Source organism: Kryptolebias marmoratus, linkage group LG16 (genome assembly GCF_001649575.2).
Source record: "Kryptolebias marmoratus isolate JLee-2015 linkage group LG16, ASM164957v2, whole genome shotgun sequence".
Classification (NCBI taxonomy): Eukaryota; Metazoa; Chordata; class Actinopteri; order Cyprinodontiformes; family Rivulidae; genus Kryptolebias; species Kryptolebias marmoratus.
In genome coordinates this window covers 1,676,265-1,691,027 of record NC_051445.1, presented here as the reverse complement: position 1 = coordinate 1,691,027, position 14,763 = coordinate 1,676,265, and the positions used below count along the sequence as shown (strand labels likewise).

The 14,763-nt window shown below is 41.4% G+C and overlaps 1 protein-coding gene across 2 annotated transcripts; it reads left to right on the top strand.

The window, feature by feature from the left end:
- Positions 1-276: 276 nt before the first annotated feature.
- smg5 (SMG5 nonsense mediated mRNA decay factor) lies at positions 277-13,794 on the top strand. 2 transcript variants are annotated; one of them, XM_017433332.3, is made up of 22 exons: positions 277-702; positions 1,046-1,144; positions 1,877-2,000; positions 2,709-2,865; positions 3,908-3,997; positions 4,368-4,457; positions 4,814-4,892; positions 4,978-5,103; positions 5,574-5,642; positions 5,938-6,167; positions 6,332-6,469; positions 6,848-7,765; positions 7,905-8,074; positions 8,161-8,236; positions 9,207-9,382; positions 9,931-10,089; positions 10,237-10,296; positions 10,487-10,646; positions 10,960-11,050; positions 11,698-11,772; positions 11,863-12,001; positions 12,494-13,794. In XM_017433332.3, the coding sequence occupies exons 1-22, from the start codon at positions 638-640 to the stop codon at positions 12,575-12,577; spliced, it is 3,375 nt and encodes a 1,124-aa protein (XP_017288821.1). In that variant the 5' UTR covers positions 277-637; the 3' UTR covers positions 12,578-13,794. The 2 variants fall into 2 exon arrangements, with proteins under 2 accessions (XP_017288821.1, XP_037836237.1); XM_037980309.1 differs by having other exon boundaries at positions 11,863-13,794.
- The last annotated feature ends 969 nt before the right edge of the window (positions 13,795-14,763 follow it).

Below are 14,763 nucleotides of genomic sequence, written 5' to 3'. Positions count from 1 at the left end.
TAAACGATTATTTTCCCCTGTTGGCTATAGATGAAATTGTTGTTATAACCAGTATCTTTCTATGTTTAACATTAGAGGATCACTATTTAACAAACCTTTGATTTAAAAAGGTTTTGATACAAAATTGTAAGTATTTAACTGATAACGTTGAATATTTTTAGCTGGAATGATGAGAGATAGCTGTTTTCTCGTTCATTTGGGTGCTGCTTTGCGCAAGTTTTGTTCGATCTGGCAACCCTGCTGCAAATCTCGTCAGTTTGCGTCTGTAATCTCGCGATACTCAGGCGGTCAGCGCCTGATAGGAATAATGGCCGGAACGGAGAACAACACAAGAGGCATTTTAGAGCGTTTTAGCTGACCGGGAACGGTGCATATCACCCGGAAGCCCTTTCTACCCAGTTTCCAGAACGGATGGGTGGCGTGGGCTTTGCCAAAGGACACAAGAAACGAAAGAGAACAGAGGGAGCGGGAGGAACGCTAACGTTATCTGGATAGCTAGTGCTAGCTGGCTAACAACACGGTTGTCACTACCGGGGGAACGAACCCGAGTAGCCGTGACAACTGTATGTCCGGAGGTTCGGATGAAACGGTGACCTGACACCGGGACGTGTGATCCAACGTCTCTCTGGTCGCTAATATGAGCGGACCGGGGCAGGACAGCGAACCAGAGGCGAAAGTCCTTCTCATCAAGCGGCTTTACAGGTAACCTGACGAGGCCGTTTGTCCCGAGCTAACCGGAGGTGCTAATTAAACGTTATTAAACCGTGGTTCTAAAGACCCCTCCAAACTAGGTTATTAACATTAAGTGTAAAGTCCCTGCATGTTTCTAACTCTAACAACAGATATGTTTGGATATGTAGGACTAGGTTTTTTCTGAAGAGTATCTTAATCAATGTCATTTGTAATTTCTGTTTTTGTTACAGAGAAGTGAAACTAAAAAAAAAGTTTTTTTTAGTTTTTTTCGACCTGTCAGCCTACAAAACGTACACAATCGTAACGTTACAGACTGGCGTTCCTCATTGTCACTGTCCTGTTTTCTGCCCAGGGCTGTGGTGGAGTCTGTGCACAAGCTGGATGTCATCATCGGCAGCAAATCATCTTACAGAGAGGTCTTCAAGCCGGAGAACATCAGCCTGCGCAACAAGTACGGCCAGCTGTCTCAGGAGACAGGCCTTTCACTTCAGTCCTTTCAGCCTGAAATCTGGAAAACCTCTGGTCTGACCCGGTCTAAGATTCTTACATCCTGCACGGTGTGATTTTGGATTTCCTGGTCTCACCTGAGGGATGTACCACAGAGCGAGCTGATCGCAGCCAGCCTCTCTTTATTGTTTGGTTTGAACTCATTTCATTTGTGGGTTTAGACCTTTATTTAGGATTCTGGAAACAAACGGGCTTTGCTGGGTTTATAAAACGAAACAAAATGAGAGCATTAAACCCAAACTAGAATAAGAACTGCTCAACAGCAAAACTGTTTAATCCTATTGTTTTTGTTTCATAATTAAAATCAGTTGAGTCAGCAGCTTTAAATTTAAATGGTCTTCAAGTCCTTTTTTATGGAAGCTGCAATTTGCAAGTTAGTTAACATGAATTTAAATATATATACACAAGTAAACTGGATGAGCTCAAAAAGCATTAAATTCTTACTTTTAGGAAGTTTTATCCAGTATAAATCTGAATGATTAACTGGATGCCAGAACAACTCATTGTAGCTTTAAGACTAGAAATGATGCTGATCATGTTGAAGCTGAGATTTTAAAGAGGTACAGGTGCCTCATGGTGCCACCCTTCATTTAAAACTGACTCACTGGTTCACCTGTCAAACCAGTAGATCCTAAAGGTGTGCACATGTGCATCTTTTGTGTGTGTGTGTTTTTAGGCTGAGGGAGCTTTGTGTGAAATTGATGTTTCTTCATCCTGTCGACTACGGCCGTAAGGCTGAGGAGCTGCTCTGGAGGAAGGTTTACTATGAGGTCATCCAGGTCATCAAGACGAACAAGAAGGTAAGAAAAACAACAACAAGACCTCCAACTGGAAAATGTCTCTGTGGATGTGCCATAAAATCTGTCTCTGAGGTTCCTGCTTAAAGGTTGATTCTGCCATCCCAGCGACAACAACAATACACGTAGGAAATAGTTGGTGATCACACTAGAAGTGAGACTCTTAAAATAACACGTTTAGTACTTTGCTGTCGTGAGAAAAAACATGAAAAAATGAGCAAGTGAATCATCACTGAACCTCTAAAAACTGCACTGTAAACTAGCATCTAATTGAACAGATAATTAGCTGATGAGCTGGGACTCATTTAGTGGCTATAGAACATATTTTTCTGTCATGAATGGATTAATATCAGAAACAAAACAGAAAGAATTATCAGCTTGTAATGATATCTCAGCGCTGAAGTTGAAATTAGCAACTGCTGTTTTGATCACGTGTATATTTTAAGATTGGTTTTCTCTAACAGTTATCTGCTCATAATCTGTCAAAATGACCAATTTATTATAAAGTTTTCTATTCTTTTCTACTTTCATGGTTTTTGAGTTTCTGATTTTTATGCCAGTTAAAAAATACTTGCCCATGTAAGAACATACTGTACCTTTCTAATGTATAATAATGAAAGCCAGAATAATCTTCCTCACTATGTTGTACATTTATTATCTGGTTTTGCCCTCGATGTTTTTTTAAAGTCTTGATTTCTGTGTGTTTCGCAGCACATCCACAGTCGCAGCGCTCTGGAGTGTGCCTACAGAACGCACCTCATCGCTGGTGTGGGTTTTTACCAACACCTGCTGCTCTACATCCAGTCCCATTACCAGCTGGAGCTGCAGGACTGCATCGACTGGACCCACGTCACAGATCCGCTCATCGGTTAGCTGTGAAAACACAGATTCTCACACACAGACACTGTCTTCTAACGCTTCTTGAAGCTATCCTACTTTAAATGGTGCCTCAGCGGGGAAATAAAACAGTTAATTGCAGTAAAGTAGGCCTAGGATTAGTTGTCTCTGAGTTGAAAAAGTTCAGATAAATTCCTTGAAAAAGTGAAATTTCATCACCTGATTAAAATGTTTTTTGTAACTTTATTTTTATGGTCAGGCATGTGCTGCAGCACAGGGTTTTTGTTGTTTTCTGACACCAATTACAAACATGGCACTGCAGCAAAGGTGCAGATGTTTTTGACTAACCCCTGGTGCTTTCAGGGGTTGGCTTTACTGCAGCAAACATTTCTGATTGGTCCGATATTCCTCAAGTCTTATCTCGTATTTAATATCTACTTTAGTTTGTACATTCTGTTAACGCTCATGTTCTGATGAAGAGCTGCTGCAATCGAGCTGCTCAGGAAGTGATTGGAAGAAGCAGCCAGTCAAAAAATGTTTATATATATTTTTTTCCTGTCTTAATCTGGAGGTATTAAGTTTTAAAGTGCACCTAAAAGCATCTAAACCTCCAATCAATCCTGTAAGAATATTCCACATCACTTTTTTTCTGACTGGATCTGGAGTTGACTTATCGCTTTAGTTCTTCATGAACTGACTGATTTATCCCATTTTTGAAGTCTCTGCTTGTTACTTTTCAAAATATAATTTCTGGATTCATTATATCTACATTTGTTTGAGGCTACCTTTAGTTAGCATGCTGCAGTCTGGCTGTTAGACGGCTTTTTCTGCTCCTAGTTCTTAATATATCATATATGTATATGTGTGTGTGTGTGTGTGTATATATATATATATACCTTTTTTTGCACCATTTAGATTTTTTTTCCTTTCTTGTGGAAAAACTGTCATCAAGGCATTATTCAGTTTGACATTTACTGAATGTTTGGTGGAATCAGATTTTTAATAATAAATATTTTTTGGATAAATGGATCTGCTAAATGTTTGAAATCTAATTGTGAAATTGTTCCCCACAGGCCGAAAGAAACCCATGTCGGCCTCCCCCAAGGAGATGGAGTGGGCACAGATGGCCTGTCATCGCTGTCTGGTCTACCTTGGAGATCTGGGTAATAATACGTTATTAGAATATGTAATTAATCCATCTTCCTACCAGGCTTGTAGAGGTGTGAGACAGCTTGTGAGCGGTATTCAGCGTGGGAAAAATTTGGCGTAGTTTTATGGAATAACTGAGAACAGACTGTGTTGTTGGTTTGGACTTCTAAGATAAGAACACGTTAATATTTCAACCGATGAATTATTTAACGCACATAAATTGTGTTTTCTATTTGAGCTTTAGTCAGTTGTGTAGAAATATTTGCTGTAATTTGTTCACAATGTCTAAAAGTAACATTCTGAGACAATATGTAGTTTTAAAAAATAATTATTCATATTTATTTATTTGTTTTCTGGTGTTTAAAATGTGTTTTTCGTCTTTAGCTCGGTACCAGAATGAACTTGCTGGAGTTGAGACCGAGCAGCTGGCAGAGAGGTTTTACCATCAAGCCCTGTCTGTGATGCCTCATGTCGGTGAGTGACCATAAAGGAATGTCTTTATAAAACTCAGCTGCACCTTTTCTGTGTTACGTCATAACGATCCAAACCAAATGAATGAAGCGGGTTGTTTTTAAGGAACTGTTGTGAATGGATGAATTGGTTCTGCAGTTGTTGTTTCTGGGTAGGATGTTTGGGGAAATAAATGAGTCTTTATGTGTTTTTATGTTGTTGTTTTACTTTTTGGGAATCAGGTTTATTATTTTCCTGCTTTTGCTTTCATATTCATAAATAATTTAAGAAGACTGAAAAGATGATGAGCTCAGCCTAACACAGACAATTTCCATCAATAATAAATCTTAACTTATTTGTGCAATTATTTTTTCCAACAGGAATGCCTTTTAACCAGCTGGGGACGCTGGCTGGGAGCAAATTCTACAATGTTGAAGCAACCTACTACTACTTACGTTGGTAAGAGACGTTAACATGCACCTGTTAACTGTTACAAGGTTACCAGTTCGCATGAGATTAAATAAATAAATAAATCTTTGCTTAGCATCCAATCAGATACTCCGTTTGAGGGGGCCTATGGCAACCTGAAGCGCCTGTTCGACAAAGCTGCAAAGATGTACCACCAGGTGAAGAAGCAGGAAATGAAGAAGCTGTCTCCGTCTCGACAAAGGTGAGGAGGAGTCAAAAGATCTGAGCAACAAGTCCTTTTAGACCAAAAGGTGTTAATGGTATTATTTTTATTCTCTTGTTTATGGTCTGTAAAGAATCTGAAGTAAAACTATTTTGCTTTCAATTTTCTCACAGTTCAGAGCAATTTAATTTATTTCAATTAAAAAGGTGCTAAAAAGCAGCTTTTTGGGAGGAAACGCTTTGTACCCCCTCAAGTTTGGACCAGATCAAATTAACTTTTTCTTTTGCCACCTGGAACGAGAACAAGGATGTTTATTTTGATTATTTACACAGTTTGTTCTGTTTTTATGCCTTTCTTCATTAGGTACAAAAGATAAGATTTAATGTTCTTTTAGGATCGTTCTACCGGTTTGTTTCCACATAGAAGCACAAAAAATACATTATTTTTGTTAAGTCTTAGTCAAAGTTGTGTTTACTCTAAAATCTGTTTTTTTTCTTCATTTTGTGCAGATCCAAAGACATAAAGCGCCTCCTGGTGAGCTTCATGTACCTCCAGAGCCTGCTGCAGCCCAAGAACAGGTAAATGCTGCAGCTTATCCCTCTGTTAAACAACATAAGTCCACTCTTTGTCAACATTTCATGTAATAAATGAGCAAAAAAGGGTTTTGGACTTTCTCCAGCCAGATAAAATCAAAATGGCTTAAAAAGTCAGTAACAAACACCCTTTTTGGAATTTTTTTTACTTTTGCAGTGAAAACAGGTTTTACTGTTCATAATATCACAAAAACATGTCTTCCTAATGTTGTGCAGCCCTAATTAAATTGTTTTCTGTACATTCTTCAGTTTTGTTGTTTTGTTTTCTCTGCCTGTGAAGTTTGATGGAGACGGAGCTGACGTCGCTCTGCCAGTCGGTGCTGGAGGACTTCAACCTTGTGCTCTTTTACCTTCCACCTCCAACACATGGAGGTGCTCACCACTGCCCCAGCGAGGAAGAGGAGGAGCAGCAGCAGCACACAGACAGCTCCTGTCCTGTTCTGCCCGATAACCTCATCTTCAAGATGGTCGTCACGTGTCTGATGGTGGTGCACAGCCTTAAGAGGGGAGGTTGGTGTTTCCTTTCGGTCTTTTATCCCAGTGATTCCCAACCCTGGTCCTGGAGGAACACTATCCTGCATGTTTTAGTTGTTTCCCTGCTTTGACACACATGATTTGAATACTATATAACACAAAGTCTAGCTGTTGTAACAACAAATGTGTGATTTCTTTAGGTTCAAAGCAGTACAGTGCATCCATAGCTTTTACTCTGGCCCTGTTCTCCCACCTTGTGAACCACGTGAACATCCGGCTGCAGGCTGAACTGGAGGAAGGAGAGAGCCAAGTGCCTCCGCTTCACACTGATGCTGCAGGTCAGAGAAGAACGAAATTCTTTTTAAAGTAATGCAAAAACTGCACACAAACACAGTGGAAAGTCACTTCTTGAATTACAATAATCTCACAAATCCACACCAGTAATTTAGTCTCTTTTTTTTCCTCTGTGCTGAAATGTTTTTGAGGATTTGAGCATCTGTTTGTGTTTTTAAAAAGAACATCTTTTGGGAAATTTAGAACCATAAGTGAAGTTTCTCTCACAGCTGTTTGTTGAGAGCAGATTAAAGTCAAAGCATTTAATCACTGTTTCATGAAGAGAAAATAATTAATGTGAGATGGTTTATTTGTTTCATGAAATGTGTGACACATTGTACACAACTTGAATGGAATTAAAATGAAAATGTTTCTTCTCGTAGATGATCTGGAGATTCGGGATTTGTCAGCTCAACCGGTGGTTCGTTCTGATGAGAAGCCTCTTCAGAACGGCTCTCTGGAACAAGAGGATGAGGAGGACAAGGATGAAGATGGGTGTGAGCGCGTTGGCGGCAAGAAGCAAAGCAGTGAGGAAGATCCGCAGAAGATGGGCGAGGAGAAACAGAGGCAGAAGAAGAAGTACACTCGCCTCTCTCGTCTCCGCCGCCGCCGCTGTGCTCACAAAAGTGGCCGAGGGGAGGACGAAAGCGATCTGAGCGAAGGGTTTGAGAGCGAAGAAGATGAGGATGATGATGTGGACGGGATGGAGCGTGCGGATTCAACAGGTGGAACCACCGTGGAAGAATCGCTCAATCCTTCATCTGTCAAGAAGGAGACTAAGAGAGACCCCTTAGGGGAGGAAGGCAGCTGGGGAAGTGGTTCAGAGGAAGAGGAGGAGGAGGAAGGAGGAACAGCATTCGATGTGGAGACAGACTCCGACATGAACAGCCAAGAGTCTCGCTCAGACCTGGAAGACATGGAGGACGCAGAAAACTCTGAGAATGTGGTGGGTCAGGCCCCGGAGAACCCGGAAGAAGAGGAAGATGAAGAGCACCCCAAGGATGGAGGAGGAGAGCGGGATGGCGAGACCCCCCCGGCCACCAACGGGCCCCTCATGCCGAGCGACTCCAGCATCAGCAGCAACCTGCAGGCTATGTCCTCTCAGCTCTTCCAGGCAAAACGCTGCTTTCGTCTGGCTCCGACGTTCAGCAACCTGCTTCTGAGACCCCAAGCCTCATCTTCATCGGGTATTCCCACCCCCACGGACACCTCTGCGCCCCCCTCCCAGGAGACTCCACCTCCTCCTGGGGTTTTACAGTGTGAGCTGAACCCTGGTACTGCCAATGGAACCAATGAGAATGGTATGTAGGCTCAACATGACATGGAACCTGGGTTTTCTTGTCTGTTTGTTGTCTCTCTTCCTTTTTTAAACTGATAATTTTAAGTTCAGTTTCTTTCAACTCATACTTCTGTACATGAGCTGTTTTTTTTCTCCATCAGACTTGGACTCTGACTCAGAAGGAAGTCAACACAGCGCTCAGTCTGCACACAGTGAAAAAACTCTCCTCGAAAGGCTGGAGATCCTGACCAATCAGGGACTGATGCAGGTGGTGAAGGTCTTTATTGATTGGCTGAGGACTAACACAGATATTATCCTCATGTGTGCACAGGTGAGGTGATATAATCCCCATAAGCTGTGCATCAGACAGTGACTTTGTTGGAGATCGTTTTAACTGTGGTGAGTTTTTATCCTCAGAGTTCTCAGAGCTTGTGGAACCGTCTGTCTGTCCTGCTGAATCTGCTCCCAGATGGCAGCAAGATGCTCGAGGCTGGTGAGTTAAAAATCTTACAGATTTGTTTGTAACAGCAGCAGTTGGGCTTTTTGGGAAGTTTCGAGTTGGGATGTGCATTTTAAGCGAAATCACTATTCCATTTGTCCGGTAATTATTTGATTTCTCTTCAAATATTCGGCACCTCAGTTCCACCAGACCATCTAATCCTCTAACCGACCAGCCATCTCTACAAACTTCAGAACAACTTGCAGCGATTCATGCTTCTCCACAACATGTGCTCATTTAGTCTTTTTTCTGATGCAGGGCTAATTAATGTAGCACAACAAACTGTTTAAAAAGCAGAGAAAGCATCTTAATGAGCACTAATCTCAGCTGCTGCTTGATGTAGGACTGTTGTCTGTTTCTAAAACCATTATCAGGTTCTCAGTGTTGAATGAAAAGTTACTTTACTTAGTTTCTTTAAAAGTTACTAAGTCCTACAGCTGAATGAAACAAAGGTGTGTCCGGCTGCTAATCCTGCCAGACTGTAATCAGTCGGACTGGGTTTGCACGTTCTGTCAGTAAAGCTGAGCTCACCCATGACCATAGTTACCATTTTACAATCCTTTCAAAATAAACTACAGTAACAGAAAGAAGCTGGGATGCTTCGAGTTGTTTTTCCACCCCGACTGGAAATGCAGTTAGGAAACAACTTATTGCGTCACTGCCAGGTGCCCAAGTAAAAAAAGAAGAAAAAATAAAAGATGGCCGTGACAGTCGCGGTATTCCTTCAGATTTATCCATTTTAACTGGACTTTGAGTCAACAAAAATCACCTCCCATCCCTTGTTTTAAGATAGATTTTCTTATGCTGTCTGGATTTTTAGTCCTTGTCTGTTCTCCTGCATGAACCGAACGCGGAGTTCTCACACTGAATAGTTCTCTCTCTGTGCGGTTTTTACACTCTAACAACTGTGCTATGACTCTGCTAAGTTTATTTATCGCTGTGTGTGTGTGTGTGTGTGTTGCAGAGCTGGGACTGAATGCAGAGGTGACAGAAATGTTAAACGAGTGTGAGCAGCCGGGTTTGGTCCAGACTCTGCTGCTGCCTGAGGACGTGGCTCTGCGACACCTGCCCGCTCTCCATGTAGCTCACCGCCGCCTTGATTTCACTCGCCGCAGCTCCTCTCTCAGTCCCCTGCAGGAGGTAAGCACGTCAGAATTAATGCAGGTTACTGCTTTATTTGGCTGCTTAGCTTCTCGTTTTATTATATGTATTACTGTTTTTGCATAATATAAAAGGTGTTTCTAGAAAACAAGGCAAACTACATCTGCTAGGCAGTGCTTTATTTGTTGTTTTCACATTTGAAACGGTTCCTTTAAATAATTCAAACAACTTAAGCTTTGCTAAATTAATAATTTTCATTTCTTGTTCATTCATGGACCCAAATAATTGATTATTTTAAAGATTTAATAAGATAAGTGACTGTACTTTGCAAAGGCAGGAACAGAGAACACATATTCATCATCTTCACCATCTGCAGTGATAAAATGTGTGAATAACTGTGACTGCCCATCTAACAAGTACACAATGAAGATAACAGACTCAAATACACTAAATGTCTACTTTAGATATTTATAAATGCATAAATAAAAATCTTCTAAAAGACTGGTGAAACTAAACGTTTCGTTTTGAAATTACACAACTAAAAAACACAAACTTGTTTTGTTTTTTCATCTTTTTTTTTTTCCCAGTGTGTCGTTCGAGTGTGTTGTATTCGCAGTTTCGGCCACTTCCTAACAAATCTCCAAGGCAACGTTCTGCACTTCAACCCAGAAGCAGGAATCTTTACCAGCATCAGCCAGACGGAGCAGGACAACCTGGTCCAGCAGGCCAAGGCCCAGTTCAGGATGGTGAGTGACCTGCAGAGCCAGAGGAGCCGCGCTCAGACTCCAAACATGAGTGTAGTTGTGTCTTTGTTCACCGAAGTTGGTATGAATAATTGTCTAATTCCGGACCTGCGTGTGTTGACACTTCTTTGGTTCTCTTTAATTTCCCAGGCTGAAGAGGAGGCTCGTCGAAATCGATTAATGAGGGACATGGCCCAACTTCGACTGCAGGTTTTCATCGTTACTCTGTCACTAAATCATTGTTTCTGTTTGAAATTAGAGCAGAGATACAGCTCAGATCCACTGTGTGTTGATGCTTTTATTCCATTATATTACATGTGACTGGTTCTGTGTTTGTCAGATTATTATCTATCTCAGGTAATCAGCTGGAAAGTCTCTGGTTTTTGTTATCCTCCTGCAGTTGGAGGTGTCACAGCTAGAGGGCAGCCTTCAGCAGCCGAAAGCTCAGTCGTCCATGTCCCCCTACCTGGTACCAGACACCGCCGCCCTCTGCCAGCATCTGAATCTCATCCGGCAGTTGGCTGGCAGCGGCTGCTTCATCATCATCATCCCACGAACAGGTTGGTGCACTGCTTTCACACAAACACAAGTAAATCAGGAACAAATGGATAACGGAGGCAGTCGTCTAATGAGCATTTTGACAAGTCAACAGATTTATCTGTCATCTGAATCTAATTCATTTCAGATTGGTCAATAAATGTTTAATAAACATGTCACAGCTCTGATTTATAGGAACCAGGCTGATGTCTCTGGGAGAAGTGGTGAAAACAGTGATTTGGTGCAGTTTTAGTAACAAAGTTGTTCTGTGTGTAAAGCCAGCCTCTAATTAATGAGAAGAACTGGGAGTCACGGTTTCCTTCCTTTCTGCTGCAGTGATTGACGGACTCGACAGGTTAAAGAAGGAAAATGCTGGAGCCAGAGACGGTATCCGTTTCCTGGAGTCTGAGTTTCGTAAAGGCAACAGGTGAGTGTTTTTATCAGGCTTTCTGGGAAGAGTTAAGGATAAAATGTTAAGTTTTAGTTGGTTTTAAGAACAGGCACCCGGCTTCAGTTTCAGGTTATTTACAGAGAAATTAGAGAAAAACTTAGAATTTGAACTTTAATATATCAAATAATTGTTTTGTAAGAACTTAAATATGATTTAAGAGTTGATTCAAAGCCTTTTTATACACGTTTGTTTTCTATTTTATTTATTTTTTGGTTCGATTTAATAAAAAATTGTAGGGCTACACGACATAAACCCACATTTTCCTCCCTTCTCTTTTTCTTCTGTCATCACCTCAATCACAACATTCTTTACTGTTGCTATAACATTTAGCTTTAGTATTTCAGCTCTTTTCTTCTAAATCAGCTTTAGGACGGTGGGGATCAATCTACCAATATTTTATTAACATCAGCTTTGGGTCTATGATTTATTGGAATAGTTTTCCACATTGAAACTATTGTGGTGAAGATAACTACTTTTAATTTGTATGATTACTATTTGAGATTTTATTTATTATGAGTTCAAATTATTAAAGCTTTATTTTGAGCATCAATGCTGGTAAATTACAGCTGTTCTGTTCTTCGTCACAGTTTGGTTAACATCTAAGTGAACTCTTCTCTCTGCAGGTACATTCGCTGCCAGAAGGAGTCGGGTCGCAGTTTTGAAAAGGATAAACTGAAGCGTCAGGATATCGAAGCCTGGTGAGCTTCACTTTGTTCCAGTTGGTCTAAATTTTGGTTTTGGAAGTAAGCACCGTCTCATTAGCCTGCTCTCATCCTTCTTGATTCCAGGCATTTGTACAAGATGGTGGACAGCTGCCGTCAGCTAACGGTCTCCCAGAGCAACGGAGACGAGGACACAGCCGGCATGGTGACCATCTTAACGGGCCAGGAGGTGGAAGAGCTTTGCTCCCAGTCAGCAGCGATGAAGGTCAATCGTTGTGTTACCGACATGAACCGGAAACCAGGAAGTGAACATCTTTCCACAGAGAAAAGCAGCTTGATGAGCTTTTCTTTTAGCTTTTTGGTTTAGATTTGGTTCTTTCTTCTGTTAGGCTCTTTGTTGAAAAACAACTATGTCAGCTTGTCTTCCAGATATTGGCATGCAATTCTGAAATGTGGGTATGCACTCAATGTAAACAAAGCCCTCAGCTGGAAGCTTGAGTCACAGGACTGACCTACATCAGGCTGGCTGTAGTCTGTAGGTAAACTAATATGGGGAATCAGTCAAGCATAGAAGATGTTTAGGTGGAAATGTAAAAGTCAGTTTGCTGCTTTAAGAAAGAACAAGTGAGACGACTGTCAGGAGCTCAACATTCAAACACGCCGCATTTTCTAAACTTCTTCCAAGTTTGGGTCTTTTGTATTCATGGTGTTGCACAACTAAAACTTGAGATATTTGTCTCGTTTTTCTCTCTTCCAGTCGGCGATCCAGGCAGCTAGCTTGGCAGGCATGGAGCTGAAAAACATCGTGGAGTTTTACCGTCAGTGGAAGGAGATCGGCTGAGAGGTTAACGGGGAGGCAGCTGTCGACGCTGCGAACAGCTGATCGATCACAACACGCGCTCCCTCTATCTCTCCCACTCTTTTGCTCTGTGTGTATCTGCGTCTCCAAAGGCAACAAAACAACTCAAAAGAAAGCAGAATGGTGGAGTTAAAGCTTAGAGGGCAGAAGAAGAAAATGCAGCGGAGTAAAAAGACACAAATAAATCAAATAAAATTAAAAAGAAACGCAGGCAAAACGACGCTACAAGAAACAGCAGGTCTCCCACCTCTCAGTTCCTAAACATAAAGAGTGACCCTTAGTGGTCGGGGGAGGAAGCGGTGGGATGATGCTACACAAATTAAGTGCCCCTGGTTCACTTCTAACCAGGAATACACTGTAAATGTTAGCAAACGAGTACATATGTGTTGAGAGATACTGCACACGCAAACAGATAAATCCATATAGATATTTAGAGCAGTGGTTTGGATTTCCATTCACTCTTTCCGTCAGTCTTCTTTTTAGAAACAGGGTCATGGGTCGGGTAGGACTGTGCTTTAAGAAGGTGAGAACACACTCGGACTACCTGACACTTGAGGCTTCCATCAATCAGATCGAACCAGGCGCCTCGCAGCTCGCAGGTTTGCGGGAGACAGATGTTTGTTTCTCCGGGATCGGGTTCTTTCCTATGTGACGTTTTTTTTGTTTTTATTTAATTTGGATTTGTTTTTCTTTAATTGCGGTGAACGTTTGTGACCTGTGACCTAATGTATTGTGCTATTTTTGTCTGAGAAAAAGAAAACCGTTACAGGCGTCGCCCTGTTGAGAGATTTTTAATTTGGATTTTATTTTTGTACCCAAATGATGTTGTTTATTTTGCTTTTTGTAAGCTGAATCTGAATGATAAGTGCAGGAATGTTTACGGGAAAGGGAAGGATTGTTATTCTATGTTGAACCACCGAACAAACCCAAACTGACTAGAAGAACCCAGAATCAATTTTTCAGGTTGGAGTGAGCAGAAAGGAAGAAGCTGTTCAGCTTCATGTTGTTAGTGGATAAGGTGAGCCTGCAGAAAAGAGATCAGCTGACCTTTTTCCTGAGGAATGTGTTCAGACCTCTGTAAACTCCTAAAATGTATCCATCTCCATCTCCATAGTGACTGTCCTATCATGCACAGTGCAGAGAAAAAACAGTATATGTGTGTGGCCATGCATTGAACAATAAAAAGAAACTGAAGCTGACCTCTTTGTCCTCGTTACTACCCTGTTATGAATCCAAGACAAATAGGAGCATTTTAATAATTAAAACAAACAGGCTCTTTGTGCATCAGATAACAGAAATGAGGTTAGAGGTGAGAAAACATCGTCCTTCAGCTAATCTGCCAGTCTTTGATAACAAAACTTATCTTTTCCATTTCTCTAAAGGTCGAGCTCACTAAAACAGGACTAATTTCATGTTATGGTCACTGAAGAAGAACACTGCACCTCATAATGTCTGTTAGATACTGGCTCTGTTCTTCCTCAGACAAACAGGAGTGTGATGTGTGTATGTTGGCCACAGCAGCCCGTCTGTTCCTGTTTCCTGTGAAAAGCCCAGTCTGCTCGGATTGCTCAGAAATGCTCTTGATGCAGCTGGAGTTTTGTTTTATATCCTGTCAAACAGAAAAGTTTTTTTTTTATGTCCTCTTACAACTTACCAGTCACCCAATCGCTGTGTTGAAACTCATGAAAAGAAGGTTTTGCTGTAGAGACTGAACAGGAGGGAGTGTTTGTGTGAGTTCAGTCAGCCGGCGGGATGATTTTCTGGAAGGTATTCGTAAAATACAGTCCTGTTCTTACAGTTTCCCCTCTGCAGCTTTGACCTGAACCCATCCTGAGTCACAGCCGGGTCACTTTGGCTGCCCGAGTGTTTAACTCCAGTTTCTATTGACGACTAAAAACAGGCGAGTTTATCTGTTGTGTTGTTTTCACTCAGCTTTGTGATCACTGAGCTAAAGTTCTGGTTTGATCACTAAGTTTAGAATGTGAGGTTTGATTTGTAGAATCATTTTACTTTTCATGCTTTGCCTGAATTGGAACAGGACCTAAAAACCATGTGTGGCTGCAGGGCTGAAACAGAGCAGTGGTTTCTCTGATGCTTTAAGGCACTGGAATCATAACATGTGCATCCCACCAAGCTTCTCCAAAACTAAATTTATTCAACAAAAATGT